We start from the raw sequence: 23,105 nt of genomic DNA, 5'->3' as shown, positions 1-23,105 counted from the left end.
AAAAAAAAAAAAAGAAAGAAATAATTGAAATCGGTTAGGCTTCAATGACTTAATTTCCCTTTGAGTTCAATTTAATCTTTCCAACTATATCTTTTACACATTGAAGAGGATTCATTTGCATTAGTTGCTTTCTATGAAGAGTTGTAGACAGAATGCAATCATTTATGAAACAAGTCTTTGTCATGTTAAATATCATGAAATGATAGGAAAAGATAAAATTCCCATAATCAAGGTAGTGGTCCTCATCACTACCACCTGTTCCAAGTTCCTTGTCCATTGTGAGGCTTGAACTCAGGGCCAAGATACTACTGTCTCTGGGCTTTTTTGTTCCTAGCTCACCATCAGACTAGTGAAGGGCAATAGCAAGACAGCGGACAATGTTGTTTCTTACATCAAGGGGCTATTCTGGACTCCTATGAAGGAGAATCCATCCTAGGATATACATTCACACCTAACACTTCACACACCATACTCATTTCATATTGAGTGCTGCCCTACTATCTGAACTATGCTATGAACTATCACCATGTATACTTATGAAGTGCGCAGCATGAGCTTGGCCAGTTCTTGCCCTGAGGATCTGTCCAATGGTGTTGGTTTTCTTATCTGTGGCTGGTCTGTTAGTCTTTCTAGTAGTCCAAATGCTTACCGTGACAATAGTGTAATGATTTGGGAATGTTTTGGTAGGATATACAGCTCTCATGTACTTTGAATGAATTCCACATGTTTCTGCAACAAAATAGGAGACATTAGATAGTGTGTCTTTCCCAGAAGTATTTTGGATAAGTAAAACTATGAATATAAATATGAATATCCCAGACAGAAAACTAAAGAGTGGATTGACAGTGGAAAAGTGCGAAATTATGACCCTTTCACACCTTCTATTCCAAGAAATGTCTACTTTTAGAAGACAAATGAGTTGTTTTCTTACTTAGGCTCTGCAAACCGGTTTCTGTCACAGAGGTTCAGCTCTGCCATGGAGCACCCATAGGTAAGATTAATAGCCAGGTGCTAGTGGCTCACACCTGTAATCCTAGCTTCTCAGGAAGCTGAGATCTGAAAATCACGGTTCAAAGCCAACCTGGGGAGGAAAGTTCATGAGACTCTTTTCTCCATTTAGCCACCTGAAAACTGCAAGTGGAGCTGTGGCTCAAAGTGGTACAGCACTAGCCTTGAGCAAAAAAAGCTCAGGGACAGCAGCACCTTAGGCCTGAGTTCAAGCTCCACAAATGACCCAAAAAGAAAAATTAAAAAAGATAAGATACCAACAAGCATGAAGGCTTGTTATACTGAAATGACAATGATAGACATTGAGATTTGAATTCTATATAATTTTTACATGTTGGAAGATATTCTGCTTCTTATACTATTTAAAAATGTAAAAATACTCTTAGCATAACACAGACCAGTCAAAAATCCAATCAAGAAGAGGAGGCAGGAGCCATGAGCCCCAGCTTACCAACCTTTGACCCTAAATTGCCCTGAAGTATACACTACCAGCCTAGTTTGCTTTGCTCCTCCCCTATTACAGCATCTGGTGATTACAAGAAGAATTACCACAGCATTTGTTTGTCAGATGATCATTCCTACATGTAAGATATCTAGTATTGCAGAAATGACTGTCTAGGTAACTGAAAAAGAATTTGACTTTACAAAATAGGTCCATGCCACATAATAAGTGTTTACAAAATGAACTAACTTTGTTGCTTATTCTTGTCATCTCAGTGGCCAAGGTTTTTCCTGTAATCTGTGTTTCACAAAATATGCCACTAATTTTGCTTTCATTGTTCTGTTGTTTTCACTCTGTGCAAACGCCCTGTTTAAGGAGGTCAGAATCACTGGAACACATTGTTATTTCCTTTGCAGCAGGGCAGGTCAGAAAGTTTCCAGATCAAAATCCTATCGCCTCTTATTCAAAGAAAAAGCTTTCCCAATAGATTCTATTTAGTTTAAAACATAAAAATAGAATTGACACTTGGCCAAAAAGTAACAAGTCTTGTAGCTAGAAACAATGAATTGTTTTCCCAACAAGTATGAGGCTGGTCTTCTTCCCAGCCACTGTGCTGTTTCCAATACTATCCAGAGATTTCTTCCTTCAGAATCTTCTAGCACCCCCTCCAACACCAACAAACTCTACTATAAAAGATCCTCTGTTGTGAGGAATGAGAGCTCAAGAAAAAATCTACATTTTTACAAGCAATCCAGAGGATTTTAATATACTTTAGATCGAAAAGCCACTTATACTTGATACAAAACTCGTACTTCAATAATTAAGATTGCCTTTAATTTTTGTCTTAGTTGAAAACAACAATAATGATTCTTATGCACAAATCAGGAACAGATACATTTACAATTATTAAGACATCATAGGACACCAAAATAATTTGGTACCCTGGATATTGTATATATGTGTATTGGAACCAGGGAAGGTAAAGGGATTATCAAAATCAAGAGATAAGGATAAAATGACAAACCAATGTAACAGAAATACTTACAAAACTATATTATGTACACCAACTGTACAACTCATGGGGGGGCAGAGAAATAGGGAGGGGGGAAGGCAGGGGGAAAATGAGGGAGGAGGTAACAAGTTGCATAAGAAATGTACACGCTGCCTTACATATGAAACTGTAACCCCTCTGTACTTCACTTTCACAATAAAGAAATTTAAAAAATTAAGTCATAGGACATGATAATAAAATGAGATCTAGTCCACTTACATAATTAAAAGAGTTTAGGTGAGAGGGAAAAATAATATTATATAAAGAGCAACTAAGTCAATTTCTGTTTTTAATTTTCTTGAAACATAGGTGAAAAAAATCAAATTCCTAAATGCTTACAGCCATAGGATATTTTAAATCCTCTGATATCTAGACTCGCCCAGGCCCTTTAGTGCTCTGAGATAAACAGGACTGAAAATAGTCTCTTGGGCGGTCTGTAGAAAAGTTGCATCACACTAAACACTATGTCTAACTTCTTCTATCCCTAGTAATAAGATGAAATCTTGAGAAGCCTCGTCTACCTCTCTCTCTCTCTCTCTCTCTCTCTCTCTCTCTCTCTCTCTCTCTCTTTCTCTTTCTCTCTCTCTCTCTCTTTTCTTTTTTGGTCAGTCTTGGGGACTGAACTCTGGGCCTGAGCACTGTCCCTGAGCTCTTTTGTTCAAGGCTAGTGCTCTACCACTTTGAGCCACAGTGTCACTTCCTCTTGTCCACTTCTTTTGTGATGAGCTAGGAGGTAACGGTACAGAAACCAATATGCTAAATCAAGCCACTATCTTTGTTCTCAGTGGCCTCCAGATGACTAAAACATCCTGAGTCCAATCAGAGCTGTGCAGGAGGCAACATAGAAATCTATCCTTTAGGAAACTCCCCCAAAAGATAGTATATTAGGTATGTAGTCCAACTCTTTGCCTTCCTAGGAAGATGCTTGGGGCTGGAGTGCATTACCCACTTCTTCTAAGCTCCCAAGTATGGTTCAGGACTTAGAAGGCTGAAGCAAAAGAATCAGGAGTTAGAGGCTAGATTGTTCTGCATATTGAGTTCAAGGTAAGCATGGACTACTATAGCTACATATAGATAACAATAGACTTAACATTATAAGAAGGTAGGTCTTGTGCTATGTATACTTGCCAAAATAAAGAAGGCAGGGAACAAATGATATCTACTATGGAGAACTGACGAGTCTAGCTATTGTTTGTGAATGGCAACCTTGCTACAGCTAATCTCTGAAACTTTGCATATGCTGCCTGCTGGATCTTTGCAGTTCACCTCCTCCTTTTAGTTTTGTTTTGTCTCCAGTATGCCATCAAACTTTCCAGGAAGTCTGGCTTCTAACTCAGGCCAGATCCTTCCATCTCACTGAATAGTTTCCTGGCCCTTTTATGTCTATAGCCACTCATGCTAAGATAAAATAATGTTCCCACATCATTAGAGTTAATTCTGAGACCTCATCTAATTAGTAGTTACTGTTCCACATGACTCAGTTTCCTATTATTTCAGTTCATGCTCAGTTCCACAACCAAAATTAAACTCAACTTGGGCAGCATGATGGGACACTAGAAAGGGGCCCAATCTTTCCTACCTCACCTACATACTTCAACTCCAGGATACCACAAAATGAATCCTACCTCATCACATCTATCCTTAGTTGAAACTAAGAAGGAGGTCAGTTGATCTTGGCAGACTTAGGTAGTGACATCTTTACATATTTGGGGATTCAAGGAATGCTGCCTGACTAAGATGTATTTGAAACACTAGAAGCCAAAAGCTCTCATGATCAGATATTTCATTGAACCATTTCTAATGTTCAATGTGATGAAGAGCAAATTATTCCTCTTGAGCAGGCCTTCAGTTCATCCTAACTAGCTGAATTCCCTTTTAAACCAGGATTTGATATGCATACTGCCAAATCAAATTAGGTGATGAAGTAAGAACTGAGCAAAGTTAGCTAACTTTCCAGGCCAAAGCAACTTAGAAGTAAGTGGAATATCTCTGATTTGGAAAATCCTCAATCTCTTTGTGAATACTAAAGATCTATCTCAGAGAGCGAAGGAGTCGCTAAAGAAAAACAGGACCTCCACTTGCAGGAAGAAGTAGCTTATCTTTGTATAAGCAAGATATATCTTAGAGCTATTGATAGCAGAGGAAACCATTAAGCTAGGTGTGGTGGTGTTCATCCGAAATCCCAACTACTTGAGAAGCAGAAATCAGAAGGACTACAGTTCAAGGCCAGTGTGATATGAGTGAGAATCCACATCTAAATGAACAATTTAGGCATGATGGTTTGTGCCTATAATACCAGCTAAGCAGGAGGTGTATAAGAGAATCATAGTCTAACTCTGGTCATGGGCAAAAGCACAAGACCCTATAGCAAAAAAAAATCAAAAAGGGGTAAGGACATGGCCCAAGAGGTAAAGTGCTCACTTTGCAAATGTAAGGTTCTGAGTTCAAACTCAAGTACCACCAAAAAATTAGATCTTGTGCTTTCATTTTTCCCACGAAACTCAATTAACTTAGGGTAACATCTCTATTTTCTGATCATTTAGAGAAAAATAAAAACAGAAGGCCAGTAAAACAGTCATAAAATTTGAGAACCATGGAGATAAAAGAGTTAAGACAGGGTAGTAAAGAACATGGCCAGGAAGTAGTACTCTAGCTCTGATCAAGTACTCAACTTTTCCTTATTATGACTCTATCAAGTTTCGTGAAAACTGAGTGCTCTAACACAGAAGCACCACACTGTGATAAACGCAGTAACTAAACCAAGAATTACCTAAATCTTGGATCTCACAGCAATCCTGTTAGTTTAGAAATGACCATTTTCTAGACAAGACCCAGAAGTCACAGCTAGGAAGTGGTGAAGCCAGTTTCTAGGCATGTGTCTCCAGAGCAGGAGCAGATCCTGGCTCTAGAGGGTCCTGTGGAGTATTAGACACTGTTCAGTTACACAGCCTCCCTCTGTCTTCGATGTCAGTCTGATATAGCACCTCGCTGAGACTAAGAACCCAGTTCTGACAAATGCTACTTTTGAAATGGTATACACGAGCAGATTTCCACTGAACAGATATTATATTCAAATACAGAACAAATCACAAGGCCAAACAAAAGATGGGTATGCTACTAAAAATTTAAAAAGAGGAAGAAGGAGCCAAGAAGCAGGAAACTCCTCTCACTACTAAAACTGCGTAGGTAGCCTGTGGTAAAGCCTTGAAGACTGAGAGGACCTGGGGGTTGAGACAAACCACACATGCTAAAGGTCAAGAGGAAAGACATAGTTTCACCTAGTAATTGGCTGACCAGGTCTTTATTATCTGCATGTGACTGATTGTGCAGGACTTACTCAGCTTATTGATATTTGGTAATAAAGTATCCCATGTGTTTAGATATTCAGCTCTAAAGCCATCCATGGAGAACAAAATCACTGGTGGCAGGTCAAACCTGAAAATGGAAAACAATCATGCATGATTCTGTCAGAAAAGTACACTTTTTTCAAAACAACCCTATACATTTAAAAAGGTTTAGGCAATAGGATAAGAGAATTGTTCTCGATTAAGTAACAACTGCTCAATTCTAACATCATTGAGGTATAACTATGATATAGCATTACAAAATTAACAACCTCACAGATTCTCCAACCTTGCTACTCAGAGACCAAGGGCACATTATCTACGGACCTACCATGGACATCTTCATAACTAAGACAGACCTTTACTTGTTTCCTGAAGCTACATTCCTAAAGTTTAAATTTCTTAATCTGAGAATAAATAGGCTAAACTATTTTGTCAGTTCTCTTCTTATACTTTTATGATCAAGACAAGTAGTATTTTACACAAATTGCACTATATTGATTATTTTAATTTTGTTGCCAGTCCTGGGGCTTGAACTCAAGGCCTGAGTACTGTCCCTGGCTTTTTCTTCTTTTTTTTTTTTTTTTTTTTTTTTTTTGCTCAAGAGTAGCACTCTACCACTTGAGCCATACTGACACTTCTGGCTTTTTCTATATATGTGGTGCTGAGGAATCCAACCCAGGAAGGATTTCATGTATATGAGGCAAGCACTGTACCATTAAGTCATATTCCCAGCCCTGTATTGATTATTTTACAGAATGAAAACAACCTAGTTTCATTTTTATTTTTCTGCTTGCTAATAAGGCTGATCATTTAATCAGCAATATTTTCATAGCCTTTGATAAAACTTGAATAAAGACATACTGGATGACAAGAATTATCTCACTGGGCACTGGTGACTCATGATTGTGATGCTAGCTACTCATCATGCTGAGATCCACAAGATCATGGTTCAGATCAGAAAAGTTTGAGAGACTCCAACTCTAATTAACTGGCAAAAAGCCAAGCCGGAAGAATGGCTCAAGTGGTCAACTGTCAATGAAGCAAGTAAGCCAAGCAATCTTAAGTCCCTGATTTTAAGCTACAGAGGTCAAGCCCTGGTACCAGAAAAAAAAAAAAAAAGATCATCTTAGTTCTTTCATTTCTTGTTGTCATTAGTAAAAAATTATCTAACAATCATTTGGAAGTGGATATTGAAATTACAGGCAGTTTACCAATAGGGCAGGTAGAGAGGATCAAGTGACTTATCCACAGTGTTCTACTACTGGTATGAGCAGGTCTAGGCTATTGGTCATCATGTCTATCATGTCTGACTTAAGAGCCCATCCTCTTTACCATGAGAACAAATAAAAATCATGAAATAAGACAATAAATTTAAATGTCCATAAAAATGGGTTTCACTGGTGTTGTCAGTGGGTTAATTATACTGGGCAATCGCCATACATGAGACTCATAGGAATAGTGGGCATGGACTGGATGACTCCATTGGAATCTATGGAATGAGAGCCACACACTATCACCAACACCTTTTTCTTCACCAACTTCCTTTCTGGTCTTACCAAGTAATCTCAGTCAGTGTATAATCCTTTTGTTCCACTGTTCCAAGTTCTTGGTGGACAAGTGATTTGCCAGTCTGGGGCAGATTACTTAATCAGAAACCTAACGCTTTTTAGAAGGACCTCATAGAAATGTTCCTGCTCACCTCATGTCTCTTTCTTTCTGATTTTCACCAGAAGGGAGCCACAAATATCAGCCATAGAGCCACAAATAATTCTCAAGTTCTACCCTTCTACCTCCTGTTCTTGCCAATTGAACACTGCCACAGGCTCTGTCTATTAATGAGGGAACACCAAGCCACACAGACTTTAAGGCCATGCTGCCAGGGGTTTGCTTCCTGCCTCCAGAGATCACAGGCAATGCAACCTGGCGCAAGTTGCCTCATAGCTCTGTGCTTTGTGAAATGGACTCCATTACAAGAAGGAGAAGATCATAAAGCCTGCCTCAAAGGAATCAATACAATCAGCCATGAGAAATATTTTACAAGGAATAGCATGTAGGGATACTATTATATAAAAGTATATATCGGTACATAAAAATAACTATATAAGTGTTACTGTAATTTATAATACTTAAAATAAATATTCCTATATTCTTATATCACTGAGAGTTGAACCCTAGACTTCATACATGCTAAGCGTGCACTTTACCAGTGAACTGTACACTGAGCACATCTGTTATATTTATTGTGCTTTGGAAGAGGTGAGTTGCAGTGTAATTTGACCCTGAAGAAAAGCTATCTAGAATTACAATATTTGGGATCTGGGCACACTAAAATAGTTTCAAATGTCAAGTTCATCTCAGAAAATAAGTAGTTACAGGAAAGTACCAATTTAAAAAGCATTACCATTTTTGAATACCTGCCATATACCTCGCACTAGAATGAACAGTTCTACTATTTTAACTTGATTTATTTTATTTTGTTGTTATTATGTGATGATAGAAAGGGAAGTCAGGGCTTCAAACATACTATGCAAGCCTTCTCCCCCTACATCCTCCTCCATAGACTACTGTTTTAAGATGTAGCAAGCATTTTCCCAACTTTTACATCACTGACTTCTCATAAATCCCTCTGAACTTATTATTATCATCATCGACATTAATAGTACAATTTTATAGATGAAACCCAGAAAAGTGACCTGTACAGTATCCCTCAGGCAAAGCCAGGACATAAACTCCTCTCCTTTTTATTCTTAATTCTTTGTTTCTCTACCTAGAAACTGCTGGCAGGGCAGTGGGAGCTGAGGATTGGGGCAATCCAATAAAGATACTTCCCTCAGTAAAAGGGAAGTTTTTGATGTCATAATGTAATTATAAGAGTGGAAGAGAGGGAAGAAGGAGAGTTACTCAGTTGATCATCTATAAACCACCACTACTTTAAAAAAAAAAAAAAGGACCATTTTGCATTCCTGAACATATGTTAAAACTTTAACTCGAAACCAATCTTGCCACCTTTGATGCCACTGTTCCCTGCTCATAATCCCAGCCAATCCAGAGGCAGCAAGTCTTTCCCTGAGGGCTGTCCACCCACCCAGAGCATTCGGTGTTCAGCTCTCCTCCTCTGTTCTATTGCCAGTGTATGGTCAGTGGGAACAAATTATGCCTTCCTTCCCCAATTTCCCTAATAAAAATACATCCTCTGATCTGATCCAATGAACCTTTTCCAACAGCTGCCTATCCTTTTGCTGGAAGTTGTGAGAACCTGTCCAAGACTGGTTCTGTTTTTTGTTCTGTGTGTGTGGGGGGGGGGGGGGGTTGGCTGTTATCTGTAATAAACCAATAAATCTTTTTATCGTTGAGCTCCTTCAATTCCAAGGGTTTGTTTGCTTTTTTTTGGCCAGTCCTGGGCCTTGGACTCAGGGCCTGAGCACTGTCCCTGGCTTCTTTTTGCTCAAGGCTAGCACTCTGCCACTTGAGCCACAGCGCCGCTTCTGGCCGTTTTCTGTATATGTGGTGCTGGGGAATCGAACCTAGGGCCTCGTGTATCCGAGGCAGGCACTCTTGCCACTAGGCTATATCCCGAGCCCCAATTCCAAGGGTTTTGATTTAACCCCATAGGTACTTGTTTCTCACTCTGTGGCCCAGGCTGGCCTTGAACTCCTAAGTTCCAACAGTCCACCTTCCTCAGTGTCCCAAGTAAATGGGACTCCAGGCTCACTGCAGCTAGCTCCGTGCATGTTGGTTTTTTTAAAATTTAAATGATGTGACACCATTTTAAAATGCTGATCTTTCCTAAAGCCATTTATTTCTTCCACACTCACCATTATTTTTCTCCTGCCAGGCCCAGAAAAACGCGATGGAAAGGGACAAAGGGAAGAAAAGAGATGACGTATGTAGATGATGTGGTCACTTCTCCATGTCTGAGCAAAGTCCAGGCCATAGTAGTCATTAGCATGCTAGGAAGCATGGGAGGGGTGGGGAATTCCAGTCTAAATTCTAGTCCTGACCACAAGATCTTGGGAACTTACTATTTCATACTTCAACCAATATTTTAGGTAACTGAGATATGAATATAATAAATTAATATCAAAGTGCTTTATACAAGTAGAGCAAGCAAAGGTCTATCGACTTTGAACCCACAAGGACTGCAATCCTGTGTTAATCATTCTGTTTTGAAATCAAAGTAGAGTGGAGGGAAATCTACCCAGCCTCTCAACGGCAGTATTGTGTACCAGCTGTTGAAGGAGGATGACAACTCCCCTGCCATTCATGCTCACCCTTCTGGGCACTGAGGCTGTGAGGTTGTGGTGCAGTCTTCTGTCACCCATGGTGTCTCACCTGCAAAGCAGATCACGATCTTTACACTGTGGAACTACACACAGAATAAGAAGCATGAGTTCAGTGGACTGATTTTCCAAACTGCTTAACTTGTGCTACCCTGATGACTAATTTCTTCCAGAACTCAGGAAGTGCTATTCCATGAATTGGCAAAGGTAAGCCTTCTGAAGATTTGCTTGAGCTCAGTAATCTACACTGACTGAATGCCAGGAAACCATGCTGTGAAAGCAACAAAGGGGAATCCTTTAGATTAAAAACAAAGGGGTATTCCTTCTTGCTGTTAATAATCTTATTTTCCTGCCTCAAGGACAATGTTTCCCCAACTGTTAGAATAAAAATAAAGAAACTTAAAAAAAATCTTGCTTCATAGATGTTTCTTTCTACAGAGAGTCCAGCTAAGTAATGAAGTAGAAGTGGTAGGACATGAACGTCACCATGTGTAACCTTCATGGAGCTGGGAATGATTATCAGTGGCACAAACAGGTAAAATGCACCTCAAGATGAAGTTAACACCGTAACTCCACCAGCTACAAAATATACTTGCAAAATCCAAATGAATAAATGACATCCAAATCTCAAAGTCCTCTGGCTTTATCTACTAATTTGCATATATGTATGTATGGATGGATGGATTGCTAGTTACTGAACTCACAAAGGATGCAATCAGCAAAGCCTATATTGGAAAAACCTGTAAGACAAATGAGCCCATATAGCACATGAAAAGACATCTACTCACACAGAAGCAAGCAAAGCTCAGTCTCCTGAAAACCTCTTTTAACCTAGTAATTGGTGAGGTGCCCACAATTGAACTCTGATATCGACTAGTCAGGACCAGCCATTCCCTGTCGGCTTAAATGCCTTATTTGCATCCAGGACCTGAATGGAAACTTTGGGAAGGCATTTTTCTTCTTTTACATATTCATTTTCTTTTGCCCTGGGAGCTGCAGCTTGACTTGCTCTTGGTCCAAACTGAATTTATTGTCTAGCTTTAGCAAAGGTCCTATTTATTGTCTATCCATACCACTCTGGGTATGCTCCCAAAGAAGTCAAAGTTAGCTTACAACAGCAATATATGTATATTAATGTTGTATGTAAGTACTATTCATGATAGACAAGTTATAAATAAATCTAGGTGCCCATCAATAGAATTAAATAGAAAAAGAAAATGTAATATTTTAATATACATATAAATACATACACTGAAGCTTTATTGGGCCAATAAAAAATGAAATTATGTTGTTTGCATTATGTTGAATGCTGGTAAGTGAAATAAACCAGTCCCACAAAGATATGTTTTCTCTTATTTGTAGAAGCCAGTGGAAAACAACAATGACAACAACAAAAGGTTAGGAAAGTAAAAGCAGGAATGCTAGAGATTTGGAGGAGGAGAGCCAAAGGGGGACTGAAAAAGAGTAGCTGAGGGCAAATATGGTCCAAGTACATTCTATACATGCATGAAAATATCATAATGAAATCTCTTAATATGTACTGCTTAATATATACCAATTAACAAATACAAGCCTTGTCGGTACTGACCTGGGTCTGGACTTCTACCATTTCTGGAACTATGAACCCAATTCTGGTGACATTTGTACTATAACATTTTCCTTTTATTTCAAATGTCTTTATGTAAAATATTAAAAGTATAACTTAGGTTAGTTGAATATGGTGTTATATTAGAAAGGGATTGAAAGTGTAATTAAAGTGTAATGTGTATGAATGTGTATGTGTGTATGTATTGTCATAAATTATACCAGATGTCTGAGGGAATGGTGATTTTAAAAGGAACTCCAAATCATTCATGAAGTAGGGAACCGGTGAAATTGGTTGAGCACTTAAATTCTAATCTTGAATCTGCATGAACTCTCTCGGGTTCCTTAGTTGTTTAGCCACCCCAGCCACAATTGCTTCAACACATCTGCTGATATTTGATCTAAGTCCTCTCTTCTCCAGTGTCTTAACCTCAGGCTCGGTCATTCAGTGTCTCAAACACAAGTCTATCTGGCATGGTCATTGGACTATAAACAATCTTGCCAACTAGGCAAATATGAAACTATAAACTCTCATTTTTCTATGCCTATGGAAAGGGCTCCCTTCCTCTGTAGTGTATAAGCCACACAGTTCTTCCCACAGTAAACACCTTTGATCATTTTCTTCTATATGGAGTACTAATTGAAATTCTCTGGCTTGCTTCACGTTTCGCAGCCCAGAATAGCTCTAAGAAAGTGAGTTCCCGTGAACTCACAGAGGCAATGACACCAATGTCCTCTGCTTACCTCGGCAAACACTCTTGTAGTCAACACAGCAGTCTTTCCTCTGCAAACAGTCATCTGCACAAGAGCAAAGGCTGGACTCCAGTCTGTTCTCCCCACAACGAAATGAATTGCATGTCCATAATGCAGCTGTTAAAGTAAGACCATTCTGTTCTAAGTTTTTGAGGTAAGTACACAATACGAAAATTTTTATTTCATGTATCTCTTCCTGTATTGTTGGAATATTATCCAATTTTGTGGTTTATCTGCATTCATGAATGGCAATCTCTCATTCAAAACCAAAACAACAATCCATAACTCAATCTTCCTTAGCATGGATAGGAGACAGAAATATGTACCACAAGTTTTAAGTCTGATCTTAATTGCAGGTGCACTGCAATTTTAGAGAGGCTCTGAACACTGATTTCAAGAGCAAGAACTTCCCACGGTGAAACATCATTACCCTGGAACTGAATGTGGATACCTAGGAATAGTTTTGCCTAGCCTTGTCTTTGGACAGCCAACAAGGAAAGGGATAGAGTTCACAGAAGTAACAGGAGCACAATCATGCCTGTAGGAACACAGCAGGAAGGGTGGAAATGGCGTAAGTCAGGTCTGACCACAGCTTGGATATACTCCCAGGCTTTGTACTTAGTGCAAGAGCACTTCAAATCCTATTGCTAAAAGTAGTAAGTAGGTATCAATAATCAAAATCAGATCCACTCTGCTCAGATGACATTGTTAAATACATGAATTTTGGGTGCTTCCATTTCTTACTGACTTGGAAAGAAAAGATTGAGGGAAATAAAATAAAGGAAATATAGAGTGGTTATAGCTGAGTTCTCTCTCTCTCTCTCTCTCTCTCTCTCTCTCTCTCTCTCTCTCTCTCTCTCTCTCTCTCTCCACTTCCACTGTTACCTCAACACTAGACAAGTATCCCACCTTCCCTGACTACTTAAGATGATTAAAGATTGAAAGCTGTTGTGTTTCTCCTACAGGTGAATGTTTCTGTAACGTAACTGTGCTGTGGAGGACTAGTTTCTGAATGACCAAAACCCACCAGCATTCCCAGTGAGACTTGTAAAGTATGAAGTTCAAAAACAACTTCAAATGAAATTAGACTGGATGGTGATACATGCCTATATTCCCAGCACCCAAGAGGCTAAAACAGGAAGACTGAGTTTAAACCAGCCTGGACTAGACTATGAATTCTAGGCTAGCATGGGCTATATACACTCTGTTTCAGAAAGACAAAAGAAGAAGAAAGGTAGGGAGGGAGGGAGGGAGGGAGGGAGGGAGGGAGGGAGGGAGGGAGGGAGGGAGGGAGGGAGGGAAGGAAGGAAAGAAGGAAGGAAGGAAGGAAGGAAGGAAGGAAGGAAGGAAGGAAGGAAGGAAGGAGAAACTAAGTCATAGTAGAACTCCACTGACACTTAAGTAATGATGTATAGACTCCTGTAGTTTACACTGTAAAAGGGACAATGATAATAAGAGATCCTATATAGATACCCATAAAAGGTGCTAAGAGGAGCTGGGAATATGGCCTAGTGGTAGAGTGCTTGCCTCGCATACAGGAAGCCCTAGGATCAATTCCTCAGGACTACATACATAGAAAAAGCCAGAAGTGGCACTGTGGCTCAAGTGGTAGAGTGCTAACCTTGAGCAAAAAGAAGCCAGGGACAGTGTTCAGGCCCTGAATTCAAGCCCCAGGACTGGCCAAAAAAAAAAAAAGGGTGCTGTGAGTTCAATTGTGTCCTCTAAAATTATGCTAAAATCTGGATCTCCATTAACTGTGAATATGATTTTACCAGTATCTGAATTTCTTGCAGATAACCAAGCAAAATAAAGTTTTAGGGTAGGCCCTCATCTGATGATTTTCCTTGTAAAAAGTGGAAATTTGAACACTAATGCATATAGAGGGATGACTATGTAAAGGCAAAAGGTTGTGTGAAGGTGATGACAATTCGAAGTTGTGATTCAACCTGCCAAACAGTATCAAAGGTAGCCAACAACCTGACAGAAGCTAGGAAAGAGGCATAAAATAGATTCTCTCTCTAAGTCTTCAGAAGTATCCAACTCTGCCATCACCAAAATTTGGGCCATGGTGTTGAGAGAATGAATTATTGCTTCTGTAAGTTATCTGGTATTTGTGGTACTTTATTTTGGCTGCCCTTGGAAACTAATACACAAACAGGAGATGAATTGAACATGCAGGAGTGATAGATAACACAATTACCACACTAGTAAACATCTTAAAATCCATACTTGATTTCACACAGGTGTCTTCGAAGTCCCAGCAGCAATCGCCTCGATCTCTACAGCCTTGATCACACCGGCAGCCCTCCAGTCCTCTAAATGATGAGTCAAAGCATTTTTTCCTGCAGCTGCCTATAAAATAAAGGGCACAAGGTCACTAACATTAGATGTTATGCAGTATCTCACACCTAGATAACAGAATTACATAGAAGTATTTAGCACAGAGCAGGATAGATTAAATCCATGATCATCATGGGTCAGCATGTTCTGTCAATATAATGTACTGGCAGGATGAGTCATTGTTATATACCAGGAATATACAATAGCAGACAGTAGGACAAAGACCAGAAAGGAAGCAAGATGATTCCATTGAGTCTTGGGAAAGGAATTAGGAATTTTAAAATCAGTGAGAGGCCACCTGCAGAATACTGTACAGGGCACCAGGGTAGAGTAGGGTTCAAACATAAAGATGGAGCAATGACAGGAAAGTACATATGTCATACCAAGAAGCCAACAAAAAATACACAACACTCCAGAATACAGGTGGTGAGAAATGGTGATGACAGATACTCTCTGATGGAACTATGATCTCTAACCATATTCTACAACATAATTTACTTGTTGGCTTATATAACAAATGATGTTTACAAATGTAATTAAGGATTGCAGTCAATGTTATCATAGAGGTAGAGATTAATAGTATGGTAGTTATACGTGGCTGGGATAGGAGAGGGGAGAGAGAGAGAGATGAGGAAAGGTTAATTGGTGCTATGTTAAAATTAGAGAAATAAAGTTATAATTAGGAGTAAGAAATCCTGTGCCATTGCACAGCAATGTGACTTTGATAACAAAAAGTTATTGAACATTTCAAAAAACTAGGATTTTTACTGTTTTCACTACAAAGGAATGATAAGTGAGATGTGGTTTCCTGATTTGAACCTTAGGCATCATATCCAAACTTGTATCTGTATAGAACAAGGTACTCCATAAATAAATGTCATTTTTATATTTTTCTATATCACTTGAAAATAAATTTAAATTAAAAAAGAGGTAATACCTAGACATGAATGCAGAAAGAAACTAGAGATAATGCTATTAAGAAAATTATATTATAAAAATTCTCAGAACTTTCAGGTGCTGGTAGTTCACACCTGTAATCCTAGCCAATCTGCATGCTTTAACATCAACACGGCCTGGCAACATTCATTTGTTCATTCCCAGTGGCACCACCACTGGGAAACACAACACCAAGTAACCAAGGAAAGAGTAATTTTCTGGCTATGATTCACTTTCTCTGTTCTGCTGTGTTCCCCCATGTTATATAGAAGTGCTGAGTGATCATCTTTAAGTGAAAGTAGGACTGGAAACTTCAGTTAACCACCTCAAAAGAATCCCTAATGTAGAAGTGATAAGGAGCCTCCACCCTCAAGCCAAAGTAGAAATTATCAAATTGAAAAGGATAGTGAGTAACCCAACAATGGGCCTCCTACTATACTTCAGTAAACATATCAAAATAATTTATTAGAAAATTATGAAAATGATTTTTCCAGTCACTTATAAGGGCGTATTTACTATTCATTAACAAGATTCATAAAAATGGATCTGAGATGCTTTTATATTTGAGAACATGAATATCCTTTTTTCTTGCTTCTGATGAGAAAGAAAATTCAGCTTCTATTATATATTGCTTTTCAAGAATTTTTTACTGACTAACCAGGAAATAGTGGGGTTTCAGAGATAGAGATATAGTGATAGGATCTCAAGGGGCACAGGAGATGGCAGGATTCTTCATAGTGGAGCAACAAAGCCTTTCAAGGCCAAGATCCTGGATACTTTGTCATCAGATATTTACAATAGTAGGAGGTGAGACAGAAAGTCTGAGATTGGGTATCAAAATTTTTCTTTGTACAATGATCAAAAGAAATAGGGGTTCAAGGAAATAGGGGTTTCTGTATAAAGGTAAAAGACTGAAGTCAAGAACTGACAGTGGATAATGCTAACCATAGTCAGTAGTGTAGGGAGAGAAAAGTTGAGAAGGAAGATGGCAGAAAGACAGAACAAATCATTAACTCAAAGATAAGTTTTAATGGATTAAGACAAGAATAAGGGGTGGGGGAATTAGAGAATGCTTTGACTAAAAGGCTGAGAGGTGTACATGCCTTGCTCTTCTGGTTTCCTGAGTCCAAGTCCCAGGCCCAATCCAAGCGACATGATCACCAACAGAGCAAGAAGAACCTATTACAAAACAGGGGGAAAGTCACAGCTACAATTGCTAATATATATGTATATATCATACATGCATATATCATATATGTATATTATACCTATCTATATTATATACTATATATTATGTATTCATGTATATACATATAATATATACACACAAAATTACAAATAAGCATCCTCATTCACTAATTACTAACTAAATCCATCAAAGGTAGAAACTCACTGTTTACTTAATGCCTAAAAATAAGAAATTTGAGGAAGAACTTTAAAATCCCATTTATTTTAGATCTCAAAATTCCAATGCTTTCAAAATTTAATTTAAATGAGACAGCTCAATATAAGTGAAAGTAGGAAGCAAAGCCTAGAGATACATTTGAGTTTGTCCAGTTTTTCTTAAACTAGATGCTTCTTCAGAGATCATTAACAGACAGGCATCTGGCATTCAGTAGAACTCTGAGATCCTTAATTCCTTAGAATATTTATGAGATGCCTGATTTCTTAGAAGCAAAAATGTTGGGCTGGGGATATGGCCTAGTGGCAAGAGTGCTTGCCTCGTATACATGAGGCCCTGGGTTCAATTCCCCAGCACCACATATACAGAAAACGGCCAGAAGTGGCGCTGTGGCTCAAGTGGCAGAGTGCTAGCCTTGAGCAAAGAGAAGCCAGGGACAGTGCTCAGGCCCTGAGTCGAAGCCCCAGAACTGGCCAAAAAAAAAAAAAAAAAAAAAAAGAAGCAAAAATGTTTGTTCTGTTTCCTACTCTGTCAATCAGAAGATGAGGGTATTTAGCCTATGGAACCATAAAATATGTAATTAAGCAAGTGATCTGTTCTAATCTTTGATTCATGAAAATGATTTGAACTAATTTGGGAGCTTCTTGACTAAAGATTGTATTACTTCTGACACTGCTGCTGACAAAGTTCTTCAGTGCAGAGAATGTTATGCTATGATCAGTTTAAACCCTGATATAATTCATGATGTCTGGTGAGAAGCATGCTGGGTGATGGATCTGGAGCACTTAACAGTATGTTAAGAATGACAACAGACACACCATCAAATTATTTAGGGAAGGTTTTACAATAATCTTGATTGGAGGGTAAAATGCAAACAATGAACTTGACAGAAGAAAACAAAACCACCACATAAAATCACTTAGGTAGCAAAGAACTGCATAAACTAGTGAGGCAAGCACTCTTTGCCACTAGACCATATTCCCAGCCCCTGCATAAACTATTGATTTAGAGGGGTTTGTGTTCATTTTTAAAATCATTAGATAGAGCTTGGGGAAATGTTTATAAGAAACCTGATATGAGCAAAAAGGTAAATGTGCCCAAAATGCTGATAAATGGAAAGTCACAAAAGAGTAAGAGTAGACAATAGTAGAGAGTAGAGAATAGTTGAAAGGGAGAAACTATTCAACAATTTCCATGTATTGTTATTATGCATACTCTAGGAAGGAAGGAAGGAGAAAAAGGATTAAATCAACAGTTGGATAGTGAAAAAGTAAGGCAATGTTTGTAGCCATCTTCGCCTTTCCCAAAAGTTTGATAGTAAAGGAAAAAGAGAGAATAATAAAATCAAGGAGGTGGGTTGTTTTTTTTTCCATATTGGTTTTTACAACAGGGAAGATCTGAGCACATAAAATGTTAAGAATGAGAAAATAGGCAACTGAGACCATCTCTAGTCTCAATGGTTTAACACACACACACACACACACACACACACACACACACACACAAACAAGCAATGATATAGTCATTTTAATTTTTAACCCTCCAGTATCCAGTATTAAAATAGTTATGCTGTGAAAAAGTGGCTTGGAATATAATCATCATCATGTGGGAAACAAAAATGAGTACTGCAAACCCACAGTTATTCAAATTTATTACTTGTTCAACATGATTTAATACATCAACTTGTATTAGAATTGCCATAAGAGATGAAACTGGATATAATTACTCAAAATTTGACATTTAAATAGCCATTCAATCAAATAAAAGTGAAGACCTACATGCTTTCAACATTTGTCATACACCAAAAGCACTAAAATTGAAAAGTGTACATACTTCCCCCCCCCAAAAAAAATAATGTACTTACAATACAAATGATTTTATATCTCTTGAGAATATCCTTCTTAACAGGATCTTCCGTTGCTTCCATTAGCATAGAATCCATTGTTCCCAGAGTGGCAGAAACCTGTTTGGCTAGAAGATAGCAAATGATCCTTTTTCATCTAGTCAGGAAAAGAAACCTATGTTCCACAGCTGTGCCTGACTTAAATGCGGGCAAAGAGCTGTGCAATGATTGGGCAATCCAGGGAGGAGAAAATTATGCCAGTAACGGTAATGCCAAAAGATTAAAGTCCGTTCCTAGTCCACTGCAGATAATTTTGGTTTTGCTTATTGTAATCTAGGATCTATTCCTAAATTATATTATATAATGGTAAAAATATTAATGTACTACCTGTAATAACAAATATAAAAAGAATGTGATATATAAACTATGATCATCAAATTTTAGTATAATCTGATAATTGGTGTTCTTTAAAACATAACTCAAAATGCAAAGCCTCATTACAGGGATTTTCTAAATTTGTATAGACTATGTCACAGCTGAAAACATGAAAATATTATTTCACAATAGAAGGATTGTGAAATTGTTCTAAGACAGTGTAAGAGTTCAACACTGATAATTCTGCCTTGTATTTTACAGGGTTTATAGTTTTAAAAAGGCTTTGATATATAGTGTCATATGTTAAAATTATGCCTGGTGATTTTTGCTCAATAGAGTATTTGCCTACTGTATGTGAAACTCTGAGATCAATCTCCAGTACCTTTAAAAGAATCTCTTAGTGTGTTTCTACATCTATCACTGTCTCTCTGTCTGCCTCTCTCTTTCTCTTTCCTTTCTCTTTTCCCTTTTCCCCAACCCTATTTCCCCTTCTCTCCCTCTTTCTTCCTCTCCCACATTCTCCTCCTCCTTTCCCCCATTACTCTGGAGTTAAAGCCTAAAATCATGTATGCTAGACAAATGCTCTACCCCAGTTCATTCCTATCTCAGAAGTAAATCAGTTAAGGCTTTGATTGTTTAAAATATGTGACTTATTTGCTTGCATATTTGCTAGACATTAGAACTATAAATGTAAGTCTTCTAATTCCTGAAATGCAAGACAATTTTCACTAATCAACTAAAATTTACTATTTTGTTGTTTATAAAGATCAGGGAAGTTTAATATATGTACTCTGAGATGAGATGAGAGCTCTAAATTTATGAAAAAAAGAACTAAATTAACAGCAATATAGCCAAAAAATTATGGTAAATACTGAGCACTAAGCTCTTCTACTTTCAGTGGCCCTGAGTTAATGATTCTCAAAATGTGGTACCAGGGAGCATCATTCCCATGATAGCCACGTTGGTTCAATAAACTTTGAGAATTCTTCTCTACTGTAAAGTTTATTAGATTCCTGTAGGCTGTGTGGTACGCCCCTGGAAAATACTAGTGTAAACATTTCTAATTCTAAAATCAAGTTTAAAATATGGAAGAACCGATTTTACTGTGTGATGACTCAAAAATGTTAAGAATGTTTCTGGAAATCTTGTCTAAATCCCATTTCCTACCACTGAAGTCACTCCTTTTAGAAAACAACAACAAAACTCTGTATCAGAAAGCCAACTTTCCTGGTTTGTACAGTTTGGTTCCAACATGCCCTTATCCACCATATTCTACTGCCCCAGTTCCACTTACAAGCCTCCTACAAAGCAGCACTGGTACCAAGGACTGAAACAAGATTCCACAGAGATAATTAAATCCAAGGTCTTGAACATTACTTTTCAGTCACCCACAAGGGATTTTTGGGTCTTTAAATCCTTGACAGAAAACAAAAATACTTGTGTATTTTTAAGGATAAGGTTCTCTACCCTAGATGAACTTAGAAGAAGAAAGATTTGTTTGTTTTGTTTTGCTTTGCTTTGGGTTTACTTTTTTTTTTTAATTCGAAAAGCCACACTCTATTTTGATTGGGTTAGAATCTTCTTTTAAATAACCTTTCAACTAGTTTTACATATAGTCAAGGTGAGTTTAAGTAGTTTGTTTGAGATGTACATACATTTTCAAATTCTCTTCAGTAAATATCTACTCTAGCTAGCCCAAATTGCACATTTTATAGATAATGTCTACCAAAGGGTTGGTCGCTTGTGTAAGACATTTTGGTTAGTGATACCACAGAAATGAGTGACAATTTCAGAGAACTTGATACATAAGGAAGATTAAGCAGAGATGAATTATTTTCTTGTAATCAGCAGCTTCTTAAGAGTTATGTTTCTATCTAGACATTTGCCATATGCCTTCAAGTTTTGCTGGTTTCTGGGTTTTGACTGCTTATTTGAACTTGATTCTGGTCCCTGAGCTCCTACTTTTTTCTTCTCAAGGATAGTTAGTTTTTTGTCAATTTGGTAAGACTACTGTATTCAACTACTAAATCAACACTAATCTAAGGTGTTGGTATGATAATATTTTGTAAATATGGTTAAAAAATATAATGAGTTGACTTTAAAAGGATTATTTTCAATAAATCCGAATGATGTTCATTTAATCAATTCAAAGGCTTAAGAGTCCAAAGGAATTTATCAGATAAGAAACTCAATCTCGGGCTGGGAATATGGCCTAGTGGCAAGAGTGCTTGCCTCCTACACATGAAGCTCTGGGTTCCCCAGCACCACATATATGGAAAACGGCCAGAAGGGGCGCTGTGGCTCAGGTGGCAGAGTGCTAGCCTTGAGCGGGAAGAAGGCAGGGCCAGTGCTCAGGCCCTGAGTCCAAGGCCCAGGACTGGGCAAAAAAAAAAAAAAAGAAACTCAGTCTCATATACGTGTATTAGAACTAGGGGATGGAAAGGGAATATCAAAACCAAGAGACAAAGGATAAAAAGACTAAAAATTCCAAAAGCAATACTTGCAAAAACCATTTGGGGTAAACCAACTGTACAACTCATTGGGGGGGGAGAGGGAAAGAGGGAGGGGGGTGGTGAGGGAAAAATGAGGGAAGAGGTAACAAGTTGAACAAGAAATGTATTTACTGCCTTACATTAAAAAAAAACTTTAACCCCTCTGTACTTTACTTTGACAATAAAGGAAGAAAAAGAAAGAAAGGAAGAAAGAGAAAGAAAGAAAGAAAGAAAGAAAGAAAGAAAGAAAGAAAGAAAGAAAGAAAGAAAGAAAGAAAGAAAGAAAGAAAGAGAGAGAGGAAGGAAGGGAGGGAGGGAAGGAGGGAGGAAGAGAGAGAAAGAAGGAAGGAAGGAGAAAGAGAGAAAAAGAAAGAAAGAAAGAAAGAAGAAAGGGAGGGAGGGAAGGAGGGAGGAAGAGAGAGAAAGAAGGAAGGAAGGAGAAAGAGAGAAAAAGAAAGAAAGAAAGAGAGAGAGAGGAAGGAAGGAAGGAAGGAAGGAAGGAAGGAAGGAAGGAAGGAAGGAAGGAAGGAAGGATCTCAGTCTCAAGACAGCAGCATTAGCCTGAGTTGCCTGCCTTCCAATTTACTCTGTCTTGTGGATTTGGGACATATCAGATTCTACAATCAGGTCTAGAAATTCCTTGTCAGCAATACTCATTACCCAATTGAGTTCTGTTTCTCTGGAGAACTGACTGATATAGTTTTTGAATATTATTTTATATTGTTCCTTGTTTTTAAAACATTTCTGAACTCTCCTCTCCTTGTTACACCAGGATTTGTGCTTCTGACTTTATTTATTTATTTTTGTGCCAGTCCTAGAGCTTGAACTTGGGGCCTGGAGACTATTCTTAAGTTCTACTACTTGAATTAGACCTCCACTTTTGGCTTTTTGGTGATTAATTGAAGGTATAGAACTCACTCACTTTCCTGTCCCAGCTGGATTCAAACCATAATTGTCAGATCTCAGCCTACTGAGTAGGTAAGATTATAGGCCAACAGCACCCAGCAATTTTTATTTCCTGATCTTGACATTCTTCTACAATAATTTATACATAAGAATATGGACACCTTAGTTTATCTGGTTCTGCCACCCCGGTTGCACTACCAGATGCTATTTTTGTCACCTACAAAAGTAAAATTTCATTCTTGAACCAGGTCTGTCTCCTGGAATACCACCAGCTCTGGACACCTATGTTTTCACTATGTGTTTCCTTACCTTCTCCACCACTAGAATACTTTTTCTTCCACTTTCG

General features: G+C 38.2%; 1 protein-coding gene across 2 annotated transcripts in view; it reads right to left on the bottom strand.

The window, feature by feature from the left end:
- The window catches only part of Enpp3 (ectonucleotide pyrophosphatase/phosphodiesterase 3), a 61,079-nt gene extending 41,931 nt beyond the window's left edge, over positions 1 to 19,148 (bottom strand). For both annotated transcript variants that reach the window (XM_048354092.1, XM_048354091.1), the window contains exons 1-7: positions 19,008 to 19,148; positions 16,845 to 16,920; positions 14,695 to 14,817; positions 12,457 to 12,582; positions 10,120 to 10,180; positions 5,839 to 5,936; positions 650 to 729 (exon numbers count right to left, since the gene is read on the bottom strand). In XM_048354092.1, the coding sequence (XP_048210049.1) occupies positions 650 to 729; positions 5,839 to 5,936; positions 10,120 to 10,180; positions 12,457 to 12,582; positions 14,695 to 14,817; positions 16,845 to 16,920; positions 19,008 to 19,085 (642 nt within the window). In that variant the 5' untranslated portion in view covers positions 19,086 to 19,148. The remainder of the gene's footprint in view (positions 1 to 649; positions 730 to 5,838; positions 5,937 to 10,119; positions 10,181 to 12,456; positions 12,583 to 14,694; positions 14,818 to 16,844; positions 16,921 to 19,007) is intronic.
- Positions 19,149 to 23,105: the final 3,957 nt, after the last annotated feature.

The sequence above is a fragment of the Perognathus longimembris genome, chromosome 9 (genome assembly GCF_023159225.1).
Source record: "Perognathus longimembris pacificus isolate PPM17 chromosome 9, ASM2315922v1, whole genome shotgun sequence".
Taxonomy (NCBI): domain Eukaryota; kingdom Metazoa; phylum Chordata; class Mammalia; order Rodentia; family Heteromyidae; genus Perognathus; species Perognathus longimembris.
Note: the sequence above shows the minus strand (reverse complement) of the source record. Positions and strands in the feature narration are given on the sequence as shown.